The following is a 27924-nucleotide window of genomic DNA, read 5'->3' as shown; positions in this document are numbered from 1 at the left end:
ATATTGCTACGCATGTGAATGATCTCTTGCGCACATAGTTTGGTGAATATCGCGTACTGAGCCGCCACAAATGTTACGCTTGACCTCCGAGGTTCACAGACCCCAATAAGTGTTACTACTGGTTGTGTGGTTAGCTGAAATAGCAAGTCTACCGCTATCACCGGATCTCATTAGGAATGTAAAAAGACACCATCCGACAGCAGTTTCTCACCACTCCTACTGATACGCTGTATAATGCTGTTCACAACACTCACCGTCAACTACAAGGATTGTTGATTAATGACGGCCGAAGTGTTCAGTATTCGTCATAATGAATGATGCCTTTGCTAAAAATCAGCTGTTATGCCAATTATTGCTTTTGCATCACATCTATTGGTCACTTCTGAATTTCTTTCTTTTTTTTTTTGTTTCTTTTGTTTCAATAAAACCCCATGTTACTTCAAGCATTTATTCCGTGAAGAAACGGATTTTGGTTCACCCCGTACTTACTGAGTTGGAAAAAATATAGTCCGTGGTACCTAAGCTAGCTGCAGAGGACGAAACCTGCAGAGGAAGAGAGATATTGCAAATTATCCAACAACGAATTGTGCATGCATGGTGGAAATGCCACACTGAGATGAAGAGTTTGATACAGTTACGGAATTTGTGGAAGACCCCCACCAAACCAGTCAGACGACTGATGAACGAAGCCTACATACCTTGCTGAAATTGATCACATGTCTTATTGGGGTAATACATCAAAAAAAGTTTTGCATCACCCCGGTTCACAGAACTCCTGAAGATAGACCTTGACTGTGGATATTGTATGACAGACACAGTCCCTTTGACTGTTCAGAGATATCGCAAAACCCGCCCAAAGATGTAAACGACCATGCAAGTGCTGCGCCTCTTAGACGGAGTGTGTCCGACAGCCGATCAGTTCCAGTCATTCCACCAGATAGGAGGTACACGGCTCGTGTTATCTGTAGTTCAACCATGCCTAGACGGCCAATACTGCGGTTCGATCGCGTTCGCATTGTTACTTTGTGCCAGGAAGGGCTCTCAACAAGAGAAGTGCCCAGGCGTTTCGGAATGAACCAAAGTGATGTTGTTCTGACGTGGAGGAGATACAGAGAGATTACTGCAATGAATGTCTGTTACCTACGGATTGTGGCTCGGAGGAACCCTGACTGCAACGCCACCATGTTGAATAATGGTTTTTGTGCAGCCACAGGATGTCGTGTTACAACTCAAACTGTGCCCAATAGGCTGCATGATGCGCAACTTCGCTCCCGACGTCCATGGCGAGGTCCATCTTTGCAACCACGACACCATGCAGCGCGGTACAGATGGGCCCAACAACATGCCGAATGGACCGCTCAGGTTTGCCATCACGTTCGCTTCACCGATGAGAGTCTCATATGCCTTCAACCAGACAATGGTCGGACACGTGTTTGGAGGCTACCTTGTCCGGCTCAACACTTTAGACACACTGTCCATTGAATGCAGGAAGGTGGAGGATCCCTGTTGTTTTCGGGTGACATTATGTGGGGCCGACGTACGCCGCTGGTGGTCATGGAAGTCGCCGTAACGGCTGTACGATACTTGAATGCCATCCTCCGACCGACCATATCGCCAGCATATTGACGAGGCATCCGTCTCATGGACGACAATTCGCGCCCCCATCGTGCACATCTTATTAATGACTTCCTTCAGGACAACAACATCGCTCGACTAGAGTGACCAGCATCTTCTCCAGACATGAACCCATCGAACATGCTTGGGATAGATGGAAAAGGGCTGTTTGTGGTCAACGTGACCCACCAACGACTCTGAGAGATCTGCGCCCTATCGCCGTTGAGGAGTGGGACAATCTGGACCACCATTGCCTTAATGGACTTGTGAACAGTATGCCACGACGAATACACGCATGCGTCAATGCAACAGGACGTGCTACTGGATATTAGAGGTACCGGTGTGTGCCATCAAGGAATATCGCACTGATTATTCCGTGACTGGACACTGAACAGCATAAAGTCGCCCGTTGAGGGTGTAGAGACTTCTCCATCACGAAATGTGGATTCTCAGTACACAAAATGCGCCAGTTTTGCTTATTGAGGAGCCGATCCAAATGAAACTGGGCTTCATAGCTAATCCAAACCACACTGCGCATACTAATTCCTATCATGCCCCACGACCAATCGTGCTGTTTGAATGTCCTAGCGTAAACCGTTCAGAGGTTGATTTTATTTCATATAATTAAATAATTGTCTTACCCTGCCAACCTCTCTTGACATTTAATTGTAACCTCACCTGCAGCGTTGGTTTCAACCCCTTTTTTCGGGATATCTTCCTGCCATTAAACTGTCGAACGCACAGTTGTCAGTTAACTGAGTTTGTCCATGCGCTGGCTAAGATGTCTCACATGTACGTTAATAGAGAATACATAGATATGGTGTACGTTTAGGGCATCTGGCAAGGTAATGCTCCTCCTGCTGCCGAACAACAGGGGTTTCCAACAACTCGAATTCCTGATCATAGGATGTTTACCAGAGTTTTCGGCGCATTGAGTGAAACAGATATTCTTCCAAGTTCCCATTTTTCTTCTGAATGTGAACCCCAACAACGTGTTCAGTAACAGCAATGCATTGTTGAAATGGAGCAGTGTAGTGTTACTACCAGTGCACAGTGACTTTCTGCACGTGTTCCATAATGTTTGGAGGTGACTGCGTTAAAATACAGGGTGAATCAGGAGGAAAGATATGTGTTTTGATGGGTGATAGCATTACAGATTCTGAACAAAAAGCTTAGTCATATGCCCTATTCCGAATGGCTTACGAGATAGCACACTTTTAATATACATTTCTATTGTAAGATGGCAAGAACTATGCCCCTTACATGAAGTCATTAAAGATCACCTAACTCATGTTGAGCGAACAGTAGAGCTGAACAAAAATGACTGACAAGGCACAGTGCATCTTGTAGAGGGTATAGTATGGACGTATTGGAATAATTAATGTCAGGTGATGGTTTTAAAGTAATTCACACAACATGAAAACTTTGTGGAAACACGTCGATTTACTGGAGGCTAGTTTATCCCAGGGAAGTATTCAGAGTTGACCGTGGCTGGCTGGGGAGCGGCGAAGGTAAGCGTCAATTGGCAGCTTAGGGTGGCTCAAGCTCCGAGAAAGCGGTAATGGGGCGCAGCCTCCAGCCGCCTTAAGATGAGTGACAATGAGTGGGTGGTTGACCTCATGCTGGTGTACCGGGAAGCAGACGGAGAACTTGTACGCCTGTTGATAAATGTCCGTCGTCCCGCTTTCAGTGAAACATACAAGAAAGCCGCGCAAAGCTATGATGGAGTGGTCAACAGAGGCCAAAATATGCGTGATCGTGACTATAGCAACTTCACGCTGAATTCACAGTCCGCAGAGTCTGAAGTAAATCAGGTGAAGAACGACAGAATGAAATACGTCAGCCTCTGATGGGAACATAGGTCCAAGGAATTTGAAGTACTCTACTAGGAGTCAGAATTCCGGAAAATTGGTGTTTTGTGCAGACACTAACCTTGATGGGTGGCCTGGGAGGAGCTAAATAGCAGAAGTTGAGAGGAAGGGAAATTTTGTGGGAATTTGTTCACTTCCCAGAGCAGGCATTGGTCGGCGCTGGGAAGCAATGCATAATTAACGCGACTTGTGCTGCAATTAGCGTAAGTGATTTTGCTGGAGGGGAAACCAAGGCGAAGAGCAGACTGGGAGAAGTCTCCGTAGTGGTCTTCCGTTCCCAGCTTGCCTAGAGTGCGGACGTGGCGTTCTTTACTCAGCTTGCCTGAGAGAGAGTGAGCACCTCTGCAGTTTAGGTCTTAGCAAACGGAACGATTGGGGTTGGAGATAGAAAGCTTTCGTTCAGCTATGTACTAGCAAGATAGCTAGAAGTGAATAGACGAGTGCAGCCTTGCAGTACCACGAGGTCAGCCGACATCCGCATAACGACGACGCCCCACCACGCTGAATTCGGTGATATTGCGCCCGCTCCGGCCACTGATTAATTTGTTGGACCATGTCGGCAAAGTTTCCACGACGGTTTCATGGGCCGTGTATTGTAGAATTCTTCTCGCACTTCGCATTATGCCTGGGTCAGTCATAGGAATTACTTTTGATTTATCGCACTTTACTCCACGCAAACGCAATTTATTACCACTGCCTGTTAGGAGAGTCATGTAATGTGATGATTGAAGGTCGTGAGTTAAAATAAATCTGTGCTAATCGACTGCATCTGTTTTCAATCAAGTAGTTGAAATTCCAAGTCACTTTCTTAATTAATTTTATGTTCAACATTTGCATCTGGTGTTCAATAGCTGAATATAACATCAATGTGCTCCCCTTTTTAATTAAAAGGGATCAATTCTGAATCAATTAATGTCAACACTGGCACCGCATTTCAATCAGGAGTCACAGGGCCTTATTATTTTCTTTGCGTTATCCGACATTGCGGCAGTTTTGCACTCTCTGTTGATCTATTAGTCAATTACCTGGGATTGAACACACACCAAAACCAGATAAGTGACGGGAGGGGTGTTACACTATTCAATTTCTGTATTATTCATTGTCATTGTTTACAACGTACGACTGTAATATAGAGGAAGTTGAGACGAGTATTTTGATACCGGACGCTTGTGGTCTATGAAATTGGAAAACTACTTCAAACTTGCCCACAGAAAGTACCTAAGTCACAATGCACGCGCGTCGCGCTAGACTTTCAATGTTCCTACGATCTCTCCGCGCAAACTGTTCATCCTAGACAAAAAATAAATAGGACCTTTTTGTAGCAAGTTTAATTTAGTTTAATTGTGTACTGAGACACGTCTTCGTTGGAATGTGTGGTTTTAGAGTTATTAAAGAAAAACGTACAAAAGTGACATTAAACCTGTTCTATCTCGGAAACCATTCGCAATAGGGCATACGTCCGTATGAAGCTTTTTGTTCAGAATCACTAATACTATCGCGTCTCAAAAGCATGCACCTTTCCTCCTTGCTCACCCTGTATGTATTTTTCGACTGATGCTTTGCAAAACGCATGTTGTATGCTTAAAACTGTTGTACACGTGTACTTGTGTAAACCTGACGATGCATTGAATAATACAGAAAATTAATAACAACGTACATTAAATATGTTATATCTCGGAAACAATTTGGATTAGGGAAGTTTTTTGCTTCAAATAAGTATTCTTGTCATATCCCTTTATATTAACCACTCCTCCTGGAACACGCCCTGTAAACAAAACTACAGCACTGTTTAGATTCACACTTCATTCTTGCTGTTTAACACCAATGATAAGAAGAAACGTAATTGCATTAATATTAACGACATCTCTTTGTTACGTTGAGGATGTATGACATTGCTGTCTCAGACATTTGATTTAGTAATACAGTCTGGTCAACTGGACATTTAGTGCGGTGTATAATTTACGCATGCAGAAAACAAAATAAGGGGAACTTTGGCTTTCTCGGGGAATTTCGCTGATAAAATATTCTCGTGTTTTCAGTCGAGTCGTAGCGTTTCGACGTTTGTCATCTTTGCCTGAGGATAACGAGTAGGAAACTCATCGAAACGTTGCGACAAGAGGAGGCCAGGACTCGGCTGATAACGAGAGAAGACTTGTCCAACAAATAACTGCAAGTGAAGCTTCGGATAGTTTTGATATGCAAGTGGCTGCGCGCAGGGCGCTTACCTTCTGCATGGGGTTGTTGGTGAGCAGCAGCAGCCGCACGCTGGAGGTCCCAGCGAACGCGTAGCCCTCGACGCGGGTGATGCGGTTGTGCGCCAGCAGGATGGCCGTCAGGTTCTGCAGGCCCGCGAACGCGAACTGCGCCACCGTCGTCAGAGGCGTGTGCTGCCACGTGGGACAGAGAGAAGCAGTGACAGATCCGTCAGTTCTCCGCCACCGATCCCACATCTCCTGCCACAGGCTAGGCTATGTTTAATTCTGATTAGGAAAGATTTTACTTCAGTATAGTCGCAAATAAGTGGTCCGGACACTTCTACGTAGCGGTGTGTAGCACCCAGTTTCACACTGACGTTAGTGACGATGAGTCAAGCCATGGGCTCCGCAAGACACTGTAACCATTGTGCAGTCATCCTAGTTTATGACTGCCCCAAAGGCGCCCACCACTCATGGAAATTTGTTGGACCTGGTTCCAAGTGGTACCTGTCTTGCTCGAGGGGCATGTCAGATAACTTGTGAACCAGGAGGCCACAAGCACCACCATTCCCAAACAAATATCCCCCACTGATGAATAAGTACAGGCAACGATGATGATGATCACAACAATGATAACATGTTAGCATGGACGCACAACAGCAATATTAGCGCCCATACTAAATAATTATGAAACTACACTCACGCTCATAAATTAAGGATAGTGCTAATACATTGTGAAAGTATGCTCTGGTTGGCGGTTTGAGGGTTTAAATCACCTCTGGGAATGACCATGCGGTGCATCTGACGAACGGTCGTCGCACGGTGACGCTGGCAGCAATCCACATACGCAGAGATGTGTTAGTGCATGTCAGAGTACGGTGCAGCGAGTAAGTGTGCAGACGTTTTCAGACGTGCTAATGGCGACTGTGAGTTGAAAATGGCTCAAAGAACACATATTGGTGACGTTATGAGGGGTAGAATACTAGGGCGACTGGAGGCTGGTCAAACACAGCAGGTCGTAATACGGGCCCTCCTTGTGCCACAGAGTGTGACTCAAGATTATGGCAACGATTCCAAAAGACGGGAAACGTGTCCAAGTGCTAAAGTACGGGACGTCCAAAGGGTACAACACCACAAAAAGACCGATACCTCACCATAAGTGCCCGCATATGGCCACGGAGTACTGCAGGTAGCCTTGCTCGGGAACTCACCGCAGCCACTGGAACAGTTGTCTCCAGACAAACAGTCTGCAGACGACTGAACAGACAACTGTAACAGGTCAGGCGTATCGGGACGTCATTTTGCACCGGTATTTCCGCCTTTTCAGGGGTGCAGTCGGTCCCACCTTCCTCTTGATGGATAATGACGCACCGCCCCACCGAGATGCCTTCGTGGAGGAGTTAATTCAAACAGAAGATATCAGATGAATGGAGTGGCCTGCCTGTTCTACAGACCTAAACCCCATCGAGCACGTCAGGGATGCTCTCTGTCGACGTATCTCTGCACGTCTTCAGACTCCTACGACACTTCAGGAGCTCTGACAGGCACTGGTGCAAGAATGGGAGGGTGTACCCCAGCAGCTGCTCGACCACCTGATCCAGAGTATGCCAACCCGTTGTGAGGCCTGTGTACGTGTGCATGGTGATCATATACCATATTGATGTCGGGGTAAGTGCGCAGGAAACAGTGGCGTTTTGCAGCACATGTGTTTTCTCAACTTATCACCAATACCGTGGACTTACAGATCTGTGTCGTGTGTGTTCCCCTATGCTATTGGCACCAGTTTTGTGTAATCCACGTTGTGTGGCACCACATTCTGCAATTATCCTCAATTTATGAACATGAGGGTAGTACGGATGAAAAGTTCGTGATAGTTGTGCGGAATGACACTTGTCAGGAGACGAAATGTGTTGACATTTATGTGGAGGCCAAGAAGCTTTAGGTAGATTTCTGCTTCCACATTTCTTGGCTTCGCAGACTCACCATCAAACAATCGATTTACAGTCTGCTGCAGATCGGTCTGTCAGCACGGCAAGGTATTCAGTGGCCGGACAGAGCTACTGCACATCAGGCTCGCCGGTATGAGGTTCTTTTGGTTCCATAATCGGCTGTTTCGACTGCACCTTATTGTCCCTCACGGCTAGCCACTCCTACCACTGGCGTGGATATCCGATTCAGCAGCCAAGTGACAGCCTGTGGAGGATTGGCACACTGTATGACGTTATGTTTCCGGTAGATCTCGTTGCCTGCTAACTCTATTTGTTCGGTTTCCCACATTCCTAATTGTCCCTGGTACCAAGGAGAATGAACGTGCTACCGTTACTGCTCAGAAATAAGAAAAGAAAGAATGTACAATATTCATATGTTTATTGGATTTGGTCCGCTTTTAGAAAAACTCAATTTTGTTTTTTATCCGCACATGTTTACTGCATTTGCAGCACCTTGAGTGGGCTTTTACTTTATTGATGTTAAATATAAAGAACGTTCTTTACTCTTTGTGTGCAAGTAAATAATATTTTCTAAATCGTGATTACAGATATTTGAAGAAACACATAAAATTATGAATTCATACCTTTCTACCACATGGTGTGGTTTTCCTGATGCATTATGTTTCTACAGTGACTGTTGTGTTTCACATTTTGTCTTCAGCAACCACATACACGTTAAGGTAGACAAATTATTTAAGCCAAAATTACGATTTGAAAAGTGTTGTGTAGATGCCTCAAATTAATTAATTCTGTCGGGAAGGTTGTGTGTATGTGTGTGTGTGTGTCTTCGCATTATGTTTCACTTACGTTTTGTCTTTTCCCCATCTTCTTCACTGTGAAGCACTATACAGGGTGCTCCATTGATCGTGACCGGGCCAAATATCTCACGCAATAAGCAGCAAACGAAAAAACTACAAAGAATGAAACTCGTCTAGCTTGAAGGGGGAAACCAGGTGGCGCTATGGTTGGCCCGCTAGATGGCGCTGCCATAAGTCAAACAGATATCAACTGCGTTTTTTTAAACAGGAACCCCTATCTTTCATTACATATTCGTGTAGTACCTAAAGAAATATGAATGTTTTAGTTGGACCACTTTTTTCTCTTTGTGATAGATAGTGCTGTAATAGTCACAAATGCATAAATACGTGGTATCACGTAACATTCCGCCAGTGCGGACGGTATTTGCTTCGTGATACATTACCCGTGTTAAAATGGACCGTTTACCAATTGCGGAAAAGGTCGATATCGTGTTGATGTATGGCTATTGTGATCAAAATGGCTAACGGGGGTGTGCTCTGTATGCTGCTCGGTATCCTGGACGACATCATCCAAGTGTCTGGACCGTTCGTCGGATAGTTACGTTATTTAAGGAAACAGGAAGTGTTCAGCCACATGTGAAACGTCAACCACGACCTGCAACAAATGATGATGCCCAAGTAGGTGTTTTAGCTGCTGTCGCGGCTAATCCGCACATCGGCAGCAGACAAAGTGCGCGACAATCGGAAATGTCAAAAACGTCGGTGTTGAGAATGCTACATCAACATCGATTGCACCCGTACCATGTTTCTATGCACCAGGAATTGCATGGCGACGACTTTGAACGTCGTGTACAGTTCTGCCACTGGGCAGAAGAGAAATTACGGGACGATGACAGATTTTTTGCACGCATTCTATTTAGCGACGAAGCGTCATTCACCAACAGCGGTAATATAAACCAGCATAGTATGTGCTACTGAGCAACGGAAAATCCACGATGGCTGCGGCAAGTGGAACATCAGCGACCTTAGCGGGTTAATGTATGGTGCGGCATTATGGGAGAAAGGATAATTAGCCCCCATTTTATCGATGGCAATATAAATGGTGCAATGTATGCAGATTTCCTACGTAATGTTCTACCGATGTTACTACAAGATGCTTCACTGCATGACAGAATGGCAATGTACTTCCAACATGATGTATGTCCGACACATAGCTCGCGTGCGGTTGAAGCGATATTGAATAGTATATTTCATGCAGGTGGATTGGAGTTCGAAGCACCATACTATGGCCCGCACGTTCACCGGATCTGACGTCCCCGGATTTCTTTCTGTGGGGAAAGTTGAAGGATATTTGTTATCGTGATCCACCGACAACGCCTGAGAACATGCGTCAACGCATTGTCAATGCATGTGCGAACATTACGGAAGGCGAACTACTCGCTGTTGAGAGAAATGTCGTTACACGTATTGCCAAATGCATTGAGGTTGACAGACATCATTTTGAGCATTTATTGCATTAATGTGGTATTTGCAAGTAATCACGCTGTAACAGCACGCGTTCTCAGAAATGATAAGTTCACAAAGATACATGTGTCACATTGGAACAACCGAAATAAAATGTTCAGTCGTACCTACGTTCTGTATTTTAATTTAGAAAACCTACCTATTACCAACTGTTCGTCTAAAATTATGAGCCATATGTTTGTGACTATTACAGCGCAATCTATAACAAAGCGAAAAAAGTGGTCCAGCTTAAACATTCATATTTCTTTACGTACTTCTGAATATGTAATAAAAAATGGGGATTCCTATTTAAAAAAACGCATTTGATATCCGTTTGACCTATGGCCGCGCCATCTAGCGGGCCAGCCATAGCGACATCTGTTTTCCCCCTTTAAGCTAGACAAGTTTCGTTCTTTGTAGCTTTTTCGTTTGACGCTTATTTCGTGAGATATTTGGCCAGGTCAGGATCAATGGACCACCCTGTATATTGAGCTGTCACTGTCACTGTTTCACTGTTTACCAGCTGTAAAAACAAACATTGCGGACAGTGGAACAGTTGAAGGTGTTTCTGGCGATTGTTCTGAATCTTTCAGAGGTGTCTGTGCATTTTGTGTGTGTGTGTGTGTGTGTGTGTGTGTGTGTGTGTGTGCGAGAGAGAGAGAGAGAGAGAGAGAGAGAGAGAGAGAGCAGGTTTGACTGTTCACATGTGTGGAGAGGGGGGGGGGGGAAGAGCTCTATAGGTTGGTCTTATCTGATTATTCTTTGAGGGCAGAGAACAGGGTTCTTTTACAGAGAGCTGTATATTCATTTAACAGTATCTTTTGCTAAAGGCGGACTCCATCCAAAAACATACGTATTGTTAAAGCAATCACGGGAAAAAAGAGCTTCAGCCCCAAGTAGATTATGTGCAATACATTTTGCATCATCCTCTCCAAGGAGTACATTTCTTGCACGGCCAGCACGATAATACAAAAATCGGAGCAGATTAGAAATTCTCACTCTGGATTCTCCGCAGCTGCTGCAGTGCCTTAAGGGCTACGTGGAACTCCGCGTTGTAGATGGTACATCCTATGGGAAGGCGGTCTAACAACAAGTGTGAAGCATTGTCACATGTGATTTTCGACGTTTTCGTACACTGTCTTCGCTGTGCTTTTACTCTTACCCTGATCCATCCAAATAAATGATCTTCTCCAAAGGTTTGAGCGTCTGAAGGCATCCTTTACTTCGCTCGTGTTAATCTCTGTCTTGGGACAGCAACGCTCGATATAGTGCAAATATACGTTTCAATCTCCGCATGGCAACAATTACTGTCAGTTTGAACAATGTAAACTGTTTAAAAGGGCACATTATTTTTACAGGTGTTTAACATAGTGATGCTCCACGGTAACGTGTGTGTGTGTGTGTGTGTGTGTGTGTGTGTGTGTGTGCGTGCGCGCGCGCCCGCGCAGGAGAGCTTTTCCTTTTATTGGCCATCTGTAAATACAAAATGAAGTAGGAAGTCCCACAGATTTCGAAAATTTACAGCGAACAAGAAGCTGGTATCTACACTGGTCCGAAAGCGTACCAATTATGTGTCAATTCATTTTCACTAATATTAGATAGGTAGGAAGGTTAACACTTTCCATGACTGTCAGACGACAGAAGACGGAGATTTAAGGCACTTGTGGTTTTCATATAGTTTCTACGAACCACAGCAACACTGCTTACTGCGAAACCTTGTGAAATTGAAGGTACCTATTCTCACAAGTGTTCGGGTTCTATTGTGTCATGAAGGTACTGAAACATAAAACCCTTAATGAAACCTACAGCCCTTAAATGAGATAGTAACTTGTGTTTATTAACTATGGTGTACCGGCTGCGGTTACACAAACTCTTAAGAGTCCGCAGCTCGTGGTCTAGTGGCCAGCGTTGTTGCCTCTGGGTCACAGGGGTCCGGGTTCGATTCCCAGCCGGTTTGGGGATTTTCTCTACCCGAGGACTGGGTGTTTCTGTTATCCTCAACATTTCATCATAATTATTTGTGACAGTGGCTATACTGAACTGTGTAAAAATTGAACTGCGAAAAAATTGGTACTTTGTGCGGGCGCTGATGACCGCGTAGTTGAGCGCCCCTCAAACCAAACATCATCATCACAAACATTAAGCTTCAAGAGTGCACTCCCCAGTCCCTACTGAGTTCTTTATTTCTTTATTTTCTATTTCGTTTATTTTTGGTATCACGTCAAGACTTTTTAGCTGTAAGTATTATGTCTATGATGATACCATAAAATAATTTTAGACATTGCTCAAACACTTTATATTGTCTATACTCTCTGTATATGTTTTTACATTTGTACCAAGCTCTTAGCCATAAGGTACATTAAACCGAAGTCAAATAATAATGAAATATACTACGATGTAAATTATAGAGAGATGTATATGTAACTGAAGAAACGTATTTTGAAAAGAACCGGTGGTGTATCTGTCAAGTATCCGTGTATCGAAAATAGAGTTGAACGGCATTCGAAGCAGTTGAGTTCTGTAATGTCACGAATAATAGTAACACAATCATTACCGTGTGATCAGGAGTGAACGTTCAGCTGACTAAAATAGTTACTGTTTGAACGTAAACAATCAGCCACACTATTGACGGTATGTGATGATGTAGAGTATAACAGATTACGCATTAGTAACCGACAGTTTGGTCTAGTGCGCAACTGTCATTCCCGGAAACACAATAGAACGACGCTGTAGGATAGGGAAACGTTCTGTCTTTTTTGCTGCATATTTATCTCTTACTACTTTTTCTTTTTGAGTGATTTTTCATATTTTACGTCTTTTTATTTTTAATCTGGATATAAAGGTTGTCAGTATTCAGTTACAAATTGTTATTTATCTGTATGGAAATTACGAGTAATTAAGTTTATTATTACTTACAAGAAATAATTCGATGGATGAGGATTAAATCAATGAAAGCAAATCCGTTCAGAAAACCTGAACAGCAGATAAATGAATATCTGTGGCAAATTTAAATCTGTACCAGCAATGATGACTTAAGACTTCCAACATAAGCAGTGGCCCTCATTCTGCCAAAGGCCCTGGTGAAATAGGGCAGAAGAGCGGATAGAGCTTCTGAGCACTCTTTTGTCCTTAAGAGGGGGGTGGGGTGGGGGGAACTGCCCATAAATGCGGAAGAATGAGCAACGACCAATGGAATGAGGACGTTAAAGGCAGTGGAAACCACTGCACTAAAAACACGTTATGAGTATCCCCCAAAATTGAAAAACTGTCGTGAGGACCTCTGCACTGGGGAGAGCTTCTGGACTAGTCCCCTTTTGGATATCCGGGACAGAACTACCAAGGGGGAGAAAAAATTGAATAACCAACAAAGGGATAATGTTCTACAAGTCGGGGCAATGAATGTAAGAAGTTAGAACGTGGTAAAGAAGCTGGAAAATCTGAAAAGGGAAGTGCTAAGGCTCAGTCTACATATAGTCAGGTCAGTGAAGTGGAATGGAAAGAAGACAAGGATTTCTGGTCACATGATTGTGGGGTATATCAACAACAGTACTAAATGGTATGACGGGAATAGGATTCGTTATGAATAAGAAGGTAGGGCAGAGAGTGAGATATTGTGAACATTTCAATGATAGGGCTGTTCTCATCAGAATCTACAGCAAACCAAAATCTACAGCAATAATTCAGATAGAAATGCCGACGTCACAGGCCGAAGATCAAGAGATAGTATATGCGTATACTGAATGGGTAATTCACTACGTAAAGGAAGATGGGAATGTAATAGTCATGGGGGGATTTGAATGAAGTTGTAGGGGAAGAAGTAGAAGAAAGGGTTACGGGAGAATATGAGCTTGGTACTAGTACTGAGAGAGTAGAAAGAGTAATTGAATTTTGTGATTTATTTCAGCTAGCAAAAGCGAATAATCTGTTCAAGAATCAAAAGAGAAGGAGGAAGATGTGGAAAATGTCGGTATGTACAGGAAGATTTCAGTTAGATTACGTCATAGTCAGGCAGAGATTCCGAAATCTTATACTGCATTGTAAATCTACCCACTCCCCAGGATCAGATACAGACTCAGATCACAATTAAGTGGTGATGAAAAGTAGGCTGAAGTTTAAAAGACAAGTTAGGAAGAAACATTGTGCAAAGAAGTAGGATATGGAAGTACTGACGGATGAAGAGGTACGCTTGAAGTTCTATGAGCCTATAAATACTGCGATAAGGAAAAAACAGTAGACAGTTCAGTTGAACAGGAATGGAGAGCTATGAAAAGGTCAACCACAGGAGTTGGAGAGAACAACATAGGTAAAGGTAAATGCGAAGAAACCATGGGTTACAGAAGAAATACTTCAGCTTCAGCTGATTGATAACAGAAGGAAATGCAGGGAACTAATGGGGGAAATGGTTCATGGAATATGTGAAGAAATCGACGAAGAAATTGTCGTTGGAAGGACTGATTCAACATATAGAAAAGTCGAAACATCCTTCGGTGAAATTAAAAGAAATGGTGGTAACACTGAGAGTGCAATAGGAATTTCACTGTTAAATGCATATGAGAGGGCTGTTAGGAGGAAAGAGTAAACTGAATGTCTCTCTGAGGAGGAATACTTTCTGATGACGTGATAGTAGAACAAACAGGATTCGATACGGAAGAGAGAAGGTCACCAGTAGTAGAACCAGAATTTAATAGAGATTAGGAACACTGAAGATTGAATAAGGTAGAATGGATAGATTACATCAGAATTTCTAAAATCATTGGGGTAAATGACAACAAAACGATTTACGTTGGTGTGTAGAATGTATGAGTCCAGCGATATATCATCTGACTTTCAAAAAAAAATCATCCACACAACTTCGAAGATTGCAAGAACCGACAAGTGCGAGAATCATTTCAATGAGGTTAATAGCTCATGCATCCAAGTTGCTGATGAGACTAATAAACAGAAGTATCGAAAATTAAATTGTGGATTTGTTAGATGACCATTAGTTTGGCTTTAGGAAAGGTAAAGGCACCAGAGAGGTAGTTCTTCAGTTGCGGCTGATAATGGAAGCAAGACTAAAGAAAAATCAAGACACGTTCATAGGATTTTTCGTCGTGGAATTCGTATTTCACACCGTCATACAGTGCAAGGTGTTCGAAATTCTGATCGAGACAGGGATAAGCCATAGGGAAAGACGGGTAAACACAATATGTACAAGAGCCAAGAGGGTAATATATAGTGGAAGATCAAGAACGAAGTGTTCGGATTAAAAATGGTGTAAGGCAGGGATGTAGTCTTTCACCCCTATTTTTCAATCTCTACATCGAAGAAGCAATGATCGAATTTAATGAAAGTTTTAAGAGTGGAATTAACATTCGAGATGAAAGGATATCAATGATACCATTCGCTGATGGCATTTTTGTTCTCAGTAAAAGCGAAGAAGAATTGCAGGACCTGCTGATTGGAATGAATGAATGGGTAGAGAACATGGATTGAGAGTACATCGAAGCAAGATGGCAATAGTGAAGAGTAGCAGAAAGGAGAGCAGCGAGAAACTTAAGACCAGTATCGGCGTTTACGAAAGTTAAGAAATTCTGCTACCTAGGTGACAAAATAACCAATGACGGACGGAGCAAGGATATAAAAAGCAGTCTAGCACTGGCGAAAAGGGCATTCCTGGCCACGAGAAGTCTACTACTATCAAACATAGGCTTCAAGTTGGAAAAGAAATGTCTCAGAATGTACTTTTTTAGCACAGCATTGTGTGACAGTGAAACATGCACTGTGGGAAAACCGGAAAATAAGAGAATCAAAGAGCTTGAGATGTGATGCATTAGAAGAATTTTGAAAATTACGTGGACTGATATGTTTTGCAGTGAAGAAGTTCTCTGAGAATAAGCGAGGAAAGGAATATATGGAAAACAAGAAGGAGCTGGATGATGGGACATCTGTTAAGACATCGTGGAATAACTTCCAAGCTAGTAAAAGGAGCTGTAGAGGGTAAAACATTTAGAAAACGACAGGGATTAGAATATATCCAGCAAATGAGAACGCAGGTTGTAAGTGCTACTCTTAGATGAAGAGATTGGCTCAGGAGATGAATTCGGGTCACATCAAACCAGTCAGAAGAAAAAAAAAGAACAAAAGAGAAAGAAACGAGATTGAACTTCGATCTGTTTCTCGCGAGTAGGCGCCCTAAGCAGTTATGTCTTCTCACAATCCCAGCAGCACAAAACGAAACAATTAACATTGGTAACATAACCATGTAGAAATAATTAAAAAGAAAAGCGTCCGGTTTGGTTCAGGAGGCATGCTCATATGGTCTAATTGTTCATCTAGGAGTAATGAGCGATAGAAATATTAATGAATGAAATAGTGTCCACGTAAATCACAAAACGCAGCTTGAAAGAGAAGTTCTGGACGAAGAATTTTAGGCTTTAAGAAGGGTGTGTTTCATTAAAACAGTTAGTAAAAATATATCATGGTCTTCAACGAATAACGCCTTATAGGTGGATTTGATAATGTTGTATAGCATATAAGAAGTTGGGGGAGACTATGCACGCTAAGAAGAAACGTTCCTTAAAAACCATGTTCATAACGGGGCGAGGTAGCCAAAAAAGGCGTTTTGGTGAAAATACGCTGGGTTTAAGATGAAAAAAAACTAGTTGCGGTGTCCACTCGGAAGCATTCTGGTCTTTCCCAAATTCGTGTACCACGAGTATTAGTTAAATGAAATTTTGATTCATAGATGACGGTATGGAAATACTTATATATTACAGCTTATATAATCACTAGAATGAAATAAGATGTGCTGAAATTATTTCAGATATAATGTTCTCGTGCTAAAGGCGTCACTTAGAGCCGCATTATACTGCCTATATCGACCAAGTTGGCGCAGCGGATAAAATATTGGACTATCATTCAAAAAATAATGTAGGAAACTCTGGATTTGACTTTTCGTCGACAATGATGTCTCTTTCGGCAGAGCTGAAACCCAGACTGAGATATGATGGGCAACTATTCGGCCTGCTGTTTCAAAGGAACTATTAAGGATTTGCCTTAAGCACTCTGAGGAAACCAGAGAAAACGTATACATTGATGGAACTGGGAAGTATTACCTCATGAACACCTGGACCAAAGGGTACCAAAATGAACTCCAGTATTATCGTACCGGTTGGATACATTGATTAATTTTTCATCCTTACTCAGGATATGTGGTATGATCATTACAGAAATAACCTATCCCTACAGAAGACCGAGCGAGGTGGCGCAGTGGTTAGCACACTGGACTCGCATTCGGGAGGACGACGGTTCAATCCCGTCTCCGGCTATCCTGATTTAGGTTTTCCGTGATTTCCCTAAATCGTTTCAGGCGAATGCCGAGATGGTTCCTTTGAAAGGGCACGGCCGATTTCCTTCCCAATCCTTCCCTAACCCTAACTTGCGCTCCGTCTCTAATGACCTCGTTGTCGACGGGACGTTAAACACTAACCACCACCACCACCTACAGAAGTGGAATGGTGTTAGTACATGACTGCTGCTTGATGGGTCTAACGTTGCCAGAACTTTTAAGCTGGAACACAGAACGCCCAAATGACGGGCACGCGAAGCTTATCATCATCTTCCAGACATCGAGAAATGTCGAGTTATAGGTATGAAAGATACGGAGGCATTACACCGACAGATTGCACAATGAGTTGGTTGTAATCCAATGAATGCTAAACGAGGGATGACGACAAGAGAACTGTGTGGGAAGAATAACAGGCAGAGGTTCTTCCGGAAGATCGAAACCACGAGAAGGTCGTAGGCTTGCCCGGCTGGCTGTCACGAATAGACGGATGTCAAGAGCTGAAAACCGGGCATAGGTTATATGCAGATCTCTATTTAGAGATCTTGAGCTTCCATGCTCCGTTATCGGTGGCACACAACCACAAATAACAGAGACTTGTGTGGTGTGGAGTCAACGTTAACTGGAACATTTAGTAGAAGTCAGTGGTGTTCAGCTAAGTCTCGCCTTTACTTGTGACAGTCAGATCGACGGCAACTTATCAGCAGGCAAACTGGTTAAGTGTCACAGGAATGAGTGATATCTCTACAACCATTGCAATTATGGTGCGTTATGACAAAAGGATTGATTCAGTTAGTGTTGTAGGAAGACTGAATTTTCTCACCCCTGATGACCTGGATATCAAATGGAAAAATCTAGCAATTTAATGCAAGACCCACCCTCGTTCACACCACTAACATCTTAAGGAACGTATGCATCCTTGACAGGCCTGGCCAGTCCTCTGATTTGTCATCTGGGATGCGATGGGAACACGTATATATTCATACCAGTTTCCTGCCAGATATCGTCGTCAACTGATTCAGCATGAGTCTCAGTAATTGCCAGTCACTCCTCAGGATGACATCCGGAGGTTGTATGTTTCCATGCCACAATGAATACAAGGGTGCATTTTGCCTGTGTGGGTCACACCTCATACTGCTGTAGATGAAGGACATCAATCCAAAATGGAAAGGAAGTTTAATCATTTAATATCTTTTTGTATGATAAACATCTCTAAAGCGCTTGGAAAATATCGAACTGCTGCTTCATGGCGTAATACTTTCCAATTTCATCTGTGTATCTGGATGACCAGGCAGGGACTCGAACGCCGTCGTCCCACTGTGAATCCACCGTGTTACCAATGTGCTGCTCGCAAGAGACTTGCACTCAGTTGTACTGGAGTTCGCATTCCCATCCAGATTTACTGTCAAGTATCGTATTTGGTATCTAAAAAGAAACTAAGGTAATTCCAGTATTATTCCTCTGAAAATGACCCGTCGATTTCGTTCTCTATCCTTTCGAAATATTGCTGCTTGCACCGACTCATCGCAGATGGGACGTTAGACCCTGATCTTCTACCCTTCGTTTTCTGTACACATAAAAGCTGTTGAAGAAAACACTTGCAGCCGCTACAAGAGACCACGGCACGAGATTTAGGTGCACGATGGGTTGGTAGGTAGTGTGGACCTACCTGGATGGAGAGCTCACGCAGGCGCGGCAGGCCGCGGAAGGCGAACGGCTTGATGACGGAGATGTTGTTGCCATCGAGAGACAGCTTGCGCAGCGAGCGTAGTCCGGAGAAGGCGTCGCTGCGGATCACTGGGAAGTGGTTCTTGGATAGAGACAGCTGCTCCACCGTCTCCGGCAGCGCCTTCACCGGGATTTCCGTCAGGCCGCCCGTGTTGCACAGCACCTACGGTGAGGATATCTTATGTAGTCGCTGCTCCACAAAGCGGCACTCACTCGTGACGACGAACCAGTAGTACAAAGGGCGTTCAATAATTAACCAATACATTTTTTTACCAGTATACGTCGGAAGAAAGCAGAGTTTGTTGAGGGGCATCGAGGAATATTCCCGTTTCAGCCCCTATAGTTTCATGAATTTTTCATGTGGAACTATACGCAGCCTTCAAAAGGGCGTCTGTAGTGGCGGTGCGTTCCAAGCAGAGAGCTGTTATTGAATTCCTTTTGGTTGGATATTCACAGGCGCTTGCAAAGCCGTACACAGCTGTGACACCTGCGATGTTGGAACGTGCGGACATTCTCATTCGAGGTCATCGACGGATCACAACCAAACACCTCACTGCTCATCTGGACGTCTCTGCTGGTAGTACTAACTCACTCGCCCACCAGTTAGGACACTCAAAGGTGTGAAATTAGAATTATATTAATACCGTCAGCTGCGCGCGGACGTTGATATAGATCAACGGGGACAGGTGAAAATGTGTGCCCCGACCGAGACTCGAACCTGGGATCTCCTGCTTACATTTTCACCTGTCCCCGTTGATCTATATCAACAACTGTGCGCAGCTGACGCTATTAATATAATTCTAATTTCATTCTAGACGGCTGCAGATCATCAATGGTGTTTGTTGTTTCGGACATGTGCGAAAGAACAGACACCATATCCATATAAGTACTCAAAGGTATAGTCCGCAGCTCGTGGTCTAATGGTTGATGCCCCTGGATCAAGGGTTGCCGGGTTCGATTCCCGGCCGCGTCAGGGATTTTCTCCGCCCATGGACTGGGTGCTTCTATTGTCCTCGTCGTCTCATCATCATTTAGGAAAGTGGCGAGACTAGTCAGTGAAAATATTGGGAACTTGTACTGATAACCACGCAGTTGAGCGTCCCGAAAACCACATATCATCATCATCATCATCATCATCATCAAAGGTGTCTGTCCGCTGAGTTACTCGCCGTGTAACAGAAGACCGTAAACAGCAACGAAGGACCATTCGTACGGAACTGGGGCACAAATTTTGTCTGACATCGTCACAAGCGATGAAACATGGATTATCACTTCCAACCAGAAACAAAACGGGGATCTATGGGACGGTCACTCCACCTTTCCTCCTAACAAAACGTTCAATGTCGCATCGTCAGCCGGTAACGTCGTCGCGGAGGTCTTCTCAGACCCTGACGGGGCTATTCTGTTTGATGTCCTCCCTCATGATGCAACGACCAACTATGAGATGTATTGTGCTACCCTCAGCAAATTCAACCAACGATTTCACCTTGTTCGTTGCACACAAAAATACAAATGAACTTCTCCTTTTCCATAAGTCTGCGCAACCGCGAGTGGCTCACAAAACTTCACTGGAATGTTTTTCCTCATCCGCCCTATAACCCGAATGCTTCAGGTAGACGCACCAAACTTAGTTACAAGAATTCGCGAGAAGAAGCAGAGTACTCTGAACAAGTGACCCCTTCAATTTGAACCGTCAGACTTCCATCTGTTTGGTTCAATAAAGTTGGCAGTACGTGGATGGAGGGGAGGTTATTGATGCAGCAAGACGCTGGCTCCAACGTCGACCAGTAGAGTGGTACCAACCGGTTATACGAGCTCTCCTAGTAAGGTTGCGTAAGCCAGTCGTGTTGGAAAACTTCGTATGGAGTATTGGTGTCCTGAATAAAACTAACCTGCTTTCAGAAAAAAAGTGTTGCATTAATTATTGAACACACCTTGTACGTTCCGAGAATTTAATTCGCACCAGAGCTTTTCAGTGAGGCAAGAAAATCTGGATGTAGATTCACAGTGACATTTTTACTACTCAGTCTAGTTTGCTTTCTACCTGTAAAACTGTGCACTCTGGACTGTGAATTACTGTAGTACTATGTGTTAAAGATCTGTAAAATATTCTCCGCTTGAGAATGGGAACTCAAGATTTAAATACATGGTGACTTATGAAAATGGACTATCTTCAAATCAACAGTTGTATGTTGATCTTTAAGAAAACAGTTTTATTTACACAAAATCAAAGATTAACGTATTCTATTTATCTGATTAACGTGGTCATTTACGAAAAATTATATCGTATGATTAGTGGCCGCTCTCTCGAATACAATTTTCAGTTTTCGTCAGAAGTTACAACTCGTCCAACTTTTGTTGGTGAATCAAACTTACTTACTATTTAATTGCAGGATTGAACTTCATTAAACTTTGGAGTGCCGGCCGAAGTGGCCGTGCGGTTAAAGGCGCTGCAGTCTGGAACCGCAAGACCACTACGGTCGCAGGTTCGAATCCTGCCTCGGGCATGGATGTTTGTGATGTCCTTAGGTTAGTTAGGTTTAACTAGTTCTAAGTCCTAGGGGACTAATGACCTCAGCAGTTGAGTCCCACAGTGCTCAGAGCCATTTGAACAATTTTTTAAACTTTGGAGTTTCTCTTAGGTATGCTCTCCTATATACACCTACAAGAAGAAGCCACAAGCGGACAGTTCTGATGATCTTGCTGACACGTCATGTCACTGAAGAATGAAATGGGCGTCCAGGGAAAAGGTTCCTCCTGACTGCCTTGAACGCAATGTGCCATGTTGCACCATCCAGCTAGAAATATACTCCGTCTCCTATACAGTTCTGTCAGAAAGAGCATTTTCAGCATGCATACGTAACATTCGGAACTCACAATCACTGTTAAGTCGTCGTTCACCAAAAACAATAAGGACGGGTTAATCCAGCAGAATCTACGGCACATCGTACAGTCATGCGCGGCAAATGAGGAGGTCTTTCATGAACAACGCAAGTCTGCCCCGGAGCCTAAAACGATAATTTTTTTGTTAATGGACCCATTAAGGTGGAAATGTACCTCGTCACCCTTAACGGTAATTGCATTTGGGCTTCTTCAAAGATCACTTGCATACACACAGCAAAGGCTTAGCATCGTCGAAAATCCGTATCTGCGGTCTCCTGAATCACCAACACTATACTGATGAACTGTAACACAAACTTTTGGCACACATCCACACTTTCGTGGCTCTTCCGTAGACAGTGTCCCTGTTGACATGCGTATCGTCTCGGACTCCTAGTGACTGCCTCTCTCACGTTGTCGATGTTTTCTGGTATCGTCGATTTTTTCTCAGGACCTAGCGATCTATTTTTAAGAATGTTTTCTAGTTTTCTGACATCTGTAACCCATCGTAGGATCGTGTCGTGGCTTGAAGCTATGTGATTAAAGTGGTGACGAAATATCTGCTGTTTTGCAGTGAGTGACACAGCATTTAAGAAAACGGTATCGTTCACGAACACGCGTCTCAAAACTACACAGAAATTCTCCTTAGGAGATAAGGCACGGACAGAAGTAAAGCTGTCATAACGAGTCATGAGTCGTACCTAGATAGCTGAGTTAGTAGAGCTCTTGTCAGCGGAAGACAAACGTCCCAGCTTCGAGTCCCGCTCCGAGACAGAGTCTTAATCTGCCAGGAAGTTTCAAATTAACACACACTCCACTGAAAAATGGAAATACATTTGGGAAACAATCCTCTAGGTTGTGGCTAAATATGTCTCCGCTATATCTCTTCATACGGAAGTGTTAGTTCCGCACGGTATCCAAGAAAACTTGTGAGAAGTTCAGAAGTAGGAGATGAGGTATCGTGGAAATAAAGGTGTGAGAACGGGTCGCGAGTCGTGCTTGGACAGCTCAGTCGGTAGAGCTGTGGCCTGCGAAAAGCAAATGTCTCGGGTTAGAGTCCCTGTCCAGTACACAGTTATCAACTGCCAAGAAGTTTCACCGTAATTCTGTTAATAAGTATATGCTGATTCGTCGTTTTGTGTCATCATATCCCTTCAAATGATGGGGGAGAGGGAAACTAATCATCATTCACTAGTACTTTAATGAGAGTTAAAATCTATGCAATATCTAGGCCTATACAGACCAATGGTCTTGCAGCAGTGGAAACACCGTTTCCCTTTAGATCACCGGAGTTAAGCGCTGTTGGGTTTGGATAGCACTTCGATGGGTGACCGTGCTGGTCTACCGAACGCTGTTGGCATGCAGGGTGAACTGGGCCCTTGTGAGGCGAATTGATGTGATACATGATTGAATACGGCCGGGAAAACGGTGTGCTGCCCATATGCTCCTCCACATCCGCATCAAGCCCGTCGGCAGAGGGTGACATGTGTGTGTGTGTGTGTTCTTAAGGGACCAAACCGCAGGGGTCATTGGTCCCTAGACTTACCCACTACTTACGCCGGCCGGTGTGGCCGTGCGGTTAAAGGCGCTTCAGCCTGGAACCGCGTGACCGCTACGGTCGCAGGTTCGAATCCTGCCTCGGGCATGGATGTGTGTGAAGTCCTTAGGTTAGTTACGTTTAAGTAGTTCTAAGTTCTAGGGGACTGATGACCACAGAAGTTAAGTCCCATAGTGCTCAGAGCCATTTGAACCATTTGAACCCACTACTTAAACTAACTTAAACTAACCTATGCTAAGAACAACACACACACACATGCCCGAGGGAGGGCACGAACCTCCGGCAGGAGGGGCCGCGCAGTCAGTGACATGGCCACTCCACGCGGCGTGAGGGTGACATGGTGGTCGGTTGGTACCATTGGACATTTCGAGGCCTGTTCAGACGGAGTACTAGTAGTAGTAGTAGTAGTAGTAGCATCTACAACGTATATAATATAGAAACTACGAGTGCAGTTGTAAAAACTACATACCAAGTGTAGTTCATGATAAATTTATTAGATTTCCCTTACGTGTGCCGGTAGTACTGTGTATCAACCCACTACCGAGCGGAAGTGGAAACGTGGAATAATTGCTGTATTTTCCTCATATTCTCTATGAATTCTTTCATCTTAAAACGCATACAGCAAATGAGTGCTGCACGCAGTTGTTCATTTGTTGGCCTCTGGAACTCCATTGGTACATACACGTTATGAATGTTTAGTGCAAGGTACCACTGTCCTTCTCTTATTACTAATTACTTAACACACCGAAAAATATTTGTTACAAAAGTCACATTTCTTACATCAAATAGCGGTGTACAAGGCGTTCGTCTAACTGTGTCGCTTGATAGACTGAGGTACACATTTTCTCTATGCAGAGTCCCGAAGCTCATTGTCACGCTCAATAAAGGGCCCAATGCTCCAGGTAGACGCACCAAACTTAGTTACAAGAATTCGCGAGAAGGAGCAGAGTACTCTGAACAAGATGACCCATTCAGTTGGAAAATACAGCACTAGTAGTGACACCTAAAAACTAAACTAAATTCCTCCTGAGTAGGATACGAAGGCCAAACGGTACCGAGCGGCCGCTGTGTCATCCTCAGCCCATAGGCGTCACTGGATGCGGATATGAAGCGGCTTGTGGTCAGCACACCGCTCTCCTCGTCGTATCTCAGTTTACGAAACTGGAGCTGCTACTTCTGAATCAAGGAGCTCCTCAATTCGCCTTACAAAGGCCGAGTGCGTTCCGCTTGCCCACCGCTCTCGGCATACCGGATGGTCACCCTTGCAAGAGCTAACCCAGCCCGAAAGCGCTTAACTTGGTAATCTGACGGGAACCGGTATTATCACTGCCGTTGGCAGTAGTGACATCAGTACTGACAAAAGTGAGGGACGATGCTTAGCAGATCCAATGTAAAAAAGGGATCTATAGTGATGAGGCACAACACTATAACGATTACCCACCGTGAATGTTCATCTGGTGGCGTCGTAGATACGTGAAGTGGCGAGGAACCTACATGGACAGAGGCGAGACGAATAGGGAATCATTCTTGTTACGATACAGGCCTACAGTGGGAAAATTTGCTGACATTAACGATTTTGAAGAATGGCAGACTGTTATGGATCAGCGTCTGGTAATGAGCATATCGGAAACGGTAGATCTGGTCGGATGTCGGCATCGAATTGTCGCGAGCGTCTATATAAATTAATCGAAGACGGTGAAACCGCGTGTAGCCGACAACGTCTTGGAGGTCTACGCCTAATAACAGGATGTGGCGATCCGAGGCACACCCGCTGTGTAAAACGTGATAGGCGGCGATCTGTGTCAGATATGACGACAGAGTACAGTTCTGGTGCGGGCACAAGTGTTTCGGAGCGCACTGTTTGAATGGAAACGTGCCGGCTGGTCTGATGAGTCACGTGTCTTGAGCTGCCATGTCGATGACGACCATTCATCACGAGGCAATAATTTGGGTTAACTGTGTGACCTACCCTTAATGTGGGGCTACATATCTCGGATCACTTACCAACGACTTGTCAAATGCATGTCATGTCGAAACAGCGCTGTATTCTGTTGCAAAGGTAGACGAACGCGCTGTTAAGCAGGTGGCAATAATGTTTCGGCTCATCAGTATATGTGTAGAACAAAATTTGTCAGAAGTTCTATACTTTATATTTGCTTTCGGACACGACCACTATGAGACAAGACGCAATGGAATTCAATATATTAGCTGCCAGTGGTTACTAACCTATATCAACGGGGCAAGTGAAAATCTCTTCTAGACTGGGATTCGAATTCGGGTCTTCCGCTTACTAGGAAGAAGAGCCGACCACAATGTCATCCAAACACTGTGGTCTCCATAACCGCACGGACTGTACTAGCACGCTTTCCATCAGACCCGAATTCTCAAATTATACTGCACGCTACTGATGTAGTGCCCCTGCTTATTGGCTTTATTAGTGGTGGCATCTCAGTGATTATCATAAGAGTTCGAACGTCGAGTGCTTCTGCGCTGAAGGGATCATTGGCCACCATCGCCAAAATGTGGTGAGAGTCCTTCCGGACATGCCCAAGCTCGAAGTCTTACTGGAATGGACGAGATTCCGCGAGTACAGAGGCTAATGAGCAGGGGCATTACATCAGTAGGGTAAGGTATAAGTAGAGAATGGCTGGTGGGGTAGTGGTCAGCGCATCTGTCTAGTAAGCACGAAACCAGGTTCATATCCCGGTCCGGCAGAAATTTCAGTTTGCACCATTGATATGAATCAATGCACACACGCAGAAGCCGGTCGCTGTGGACGAGCGGTTCTACCTTCAGTCCGGAACCCCGGTGCTGCTACGGTCGCAGGTTCGAATCCTGCCTCGGGCATGGATGTGTGTGATGTTCTTAGGTTAGTTAGGTTTAAGTAGTTCTAAGTCTAGGTGACTGATGACTTCAGATGATAAGTCCCATAGTGCTTAGAGCCATTTTTGAACACACGCAGCTAATGTTTTTAATTCCATGTGTCCTATATTTTATTTTTGACTCGTGGAGAAATCCACCTTGCCTAGTTATTTATAACTGTGCCCGTGCCACGCAGCGTGTGGCTTTGTGATTAATATTTATGACGTCATATCTCCTGGACTGTGTGTCATACAATGATATAATTTTGTAGCTACATCCAGCGGTATACTTGGAGACGACCTGCGAAATGTATTGCGACTGGAGTAGTAGCAACAAAGTTATAAATTTAAACGTCATGCGCGATGCCTCAGTTTTTCACGTATCCCACTGTTTATGACGACTTATCTCCTTAACTACATATCTTATGACGGTATATTTTTGTAGGTACATTCAGTGACATATTTTGATGCTGTCTGAGAAATTAATTGCGAAAAGGGTTAGTAAAAAAGCGTTAAGAAATTAAAACGTCATGAATGATGCGGCACTATTCCACACAACTCATTGTTTGTGAAGTAGTATCCCCATAATTACGTGTCGTACAGTGTTATAAGTTTGCACTTACATACAGTGGCAGATGTGGGTATTGACACTGGAAAAGTGATAAGCGACAACATTTTTCCTTTCACCATTTTGTAGGAGTTATCAGTGCGAAAAAATCTCGTAAATGTTTGAAATTATGTGTGAAGGATGTTGCAAGTAAGTAAGCGATCTCATTCTCAAATACTGGGTGAATGAAGTCAGAGATTTGACGCGTCACGATCTACTTTTGTTATTAACCCCCCCCCCCCCCCCCCCTCCCATCCCTCCTTTGATCGGAAGTGGTTCTTAGCCCCATAGCGATTGTCGCCTGACAGTCATCTACTCTTATGTGTATAGCAAGTTTAGTTGAAATCCGTCCAGTGGCTTAGGAGGACATGTAGAACACACATACAAAAACATACTACACACATACATACATCCATTTATATACTTTGTGTAGACTAGAGTGTTTTTTCTTTACATCACACGTGTTTAATTGAGATTACACCATGGTTAGATTGCGAAAATATACACTACTGGCCATTAAAATTGCTAAACCAAGAAGAAATGCAGATAATAATCGGTTATTCATGGACAAATATATTATACTAGAACTGACATGTGATTACATTTTCACGCAGTTTGGGTGCATAGATCCTGAGAAATCAGTACCCAGAACAACCACCTCTGGTCGTAATAACGGCCTTGATACGCCTGGGCATTGAGTCAAACAGAGCTTGGATGGCGTGTACAGGTATAGCTGCCCATGCAGCTTCGACACCATACCGCAGTTCATCAAGAGTAGTGACTGGCGTATTCTGACGAGCCAGTTGCTCTGCCACCATTGACCAGACGTTTTCAATTGGTAAGAGATATGTATAATGTGCTGGCCAGGGCAGCAGGAACATTTTCTGTATCCAGAAAGGCCCGTACAGCACCTGCAACATTCGGTCGTGCATTAACCTGCTGAAATGTAGGGTTTCGCAGGGATCGAATGAAGGGTAGTGCCACGGGTCGTTACACATCTGAAATGTAACGTCCACTGTTCAACGTGTCGTCAA

The 27924-nt window shown here is 44.0% G+C and overlaps 1 protein-coding gene across 1 annotated transcript in view; it reads right to left on the bottom strand.

The window, feature by feature from the left end:
* The window catches only part of LOC124805074 (insulin-like growth factor-binding protein complex acid labile subunit), a 584744-nt gene that overhangs the window by 31643 nt on the left and 525177 nt on the right, over positions 1 to 27924 (bottom strand). The window contains exons 4-5 of the mRNA XM_047265506.1: positions 18926 to 19147; positions 5711 to 5872 (exon numbers count right to left, since the gene is read on the bottom strand). Of these exons, the coding sequence (XP_047121462.1) occupies positions 5711 to 5872; positions 18926 to 19147 (384 nt within the window). The remainder of the gene's footprint in view (positions 1 to 5710; positions 5873 to 18925; positions 19148 to 27924) is intronic.

The sequence above is a fragment of the Schistocerca piceifrons genome, chromosome 7, assembly GCF_021461385.2.
Source record: "Schistocerca piceifrons isolate TAMUIC-IGC-003096 chromosome 7, iqSchPice1.1, whole genome shotgun sequence".
NCBI lineage: Eukaryota > Metazoa > Arthropoda > Insecta > Orthoptera > Acrididae > Schistocerca > Schistocerca piceifrons.
This window is presented reverse-complemented; position numbering and strand designations above follow the sequence as displayed.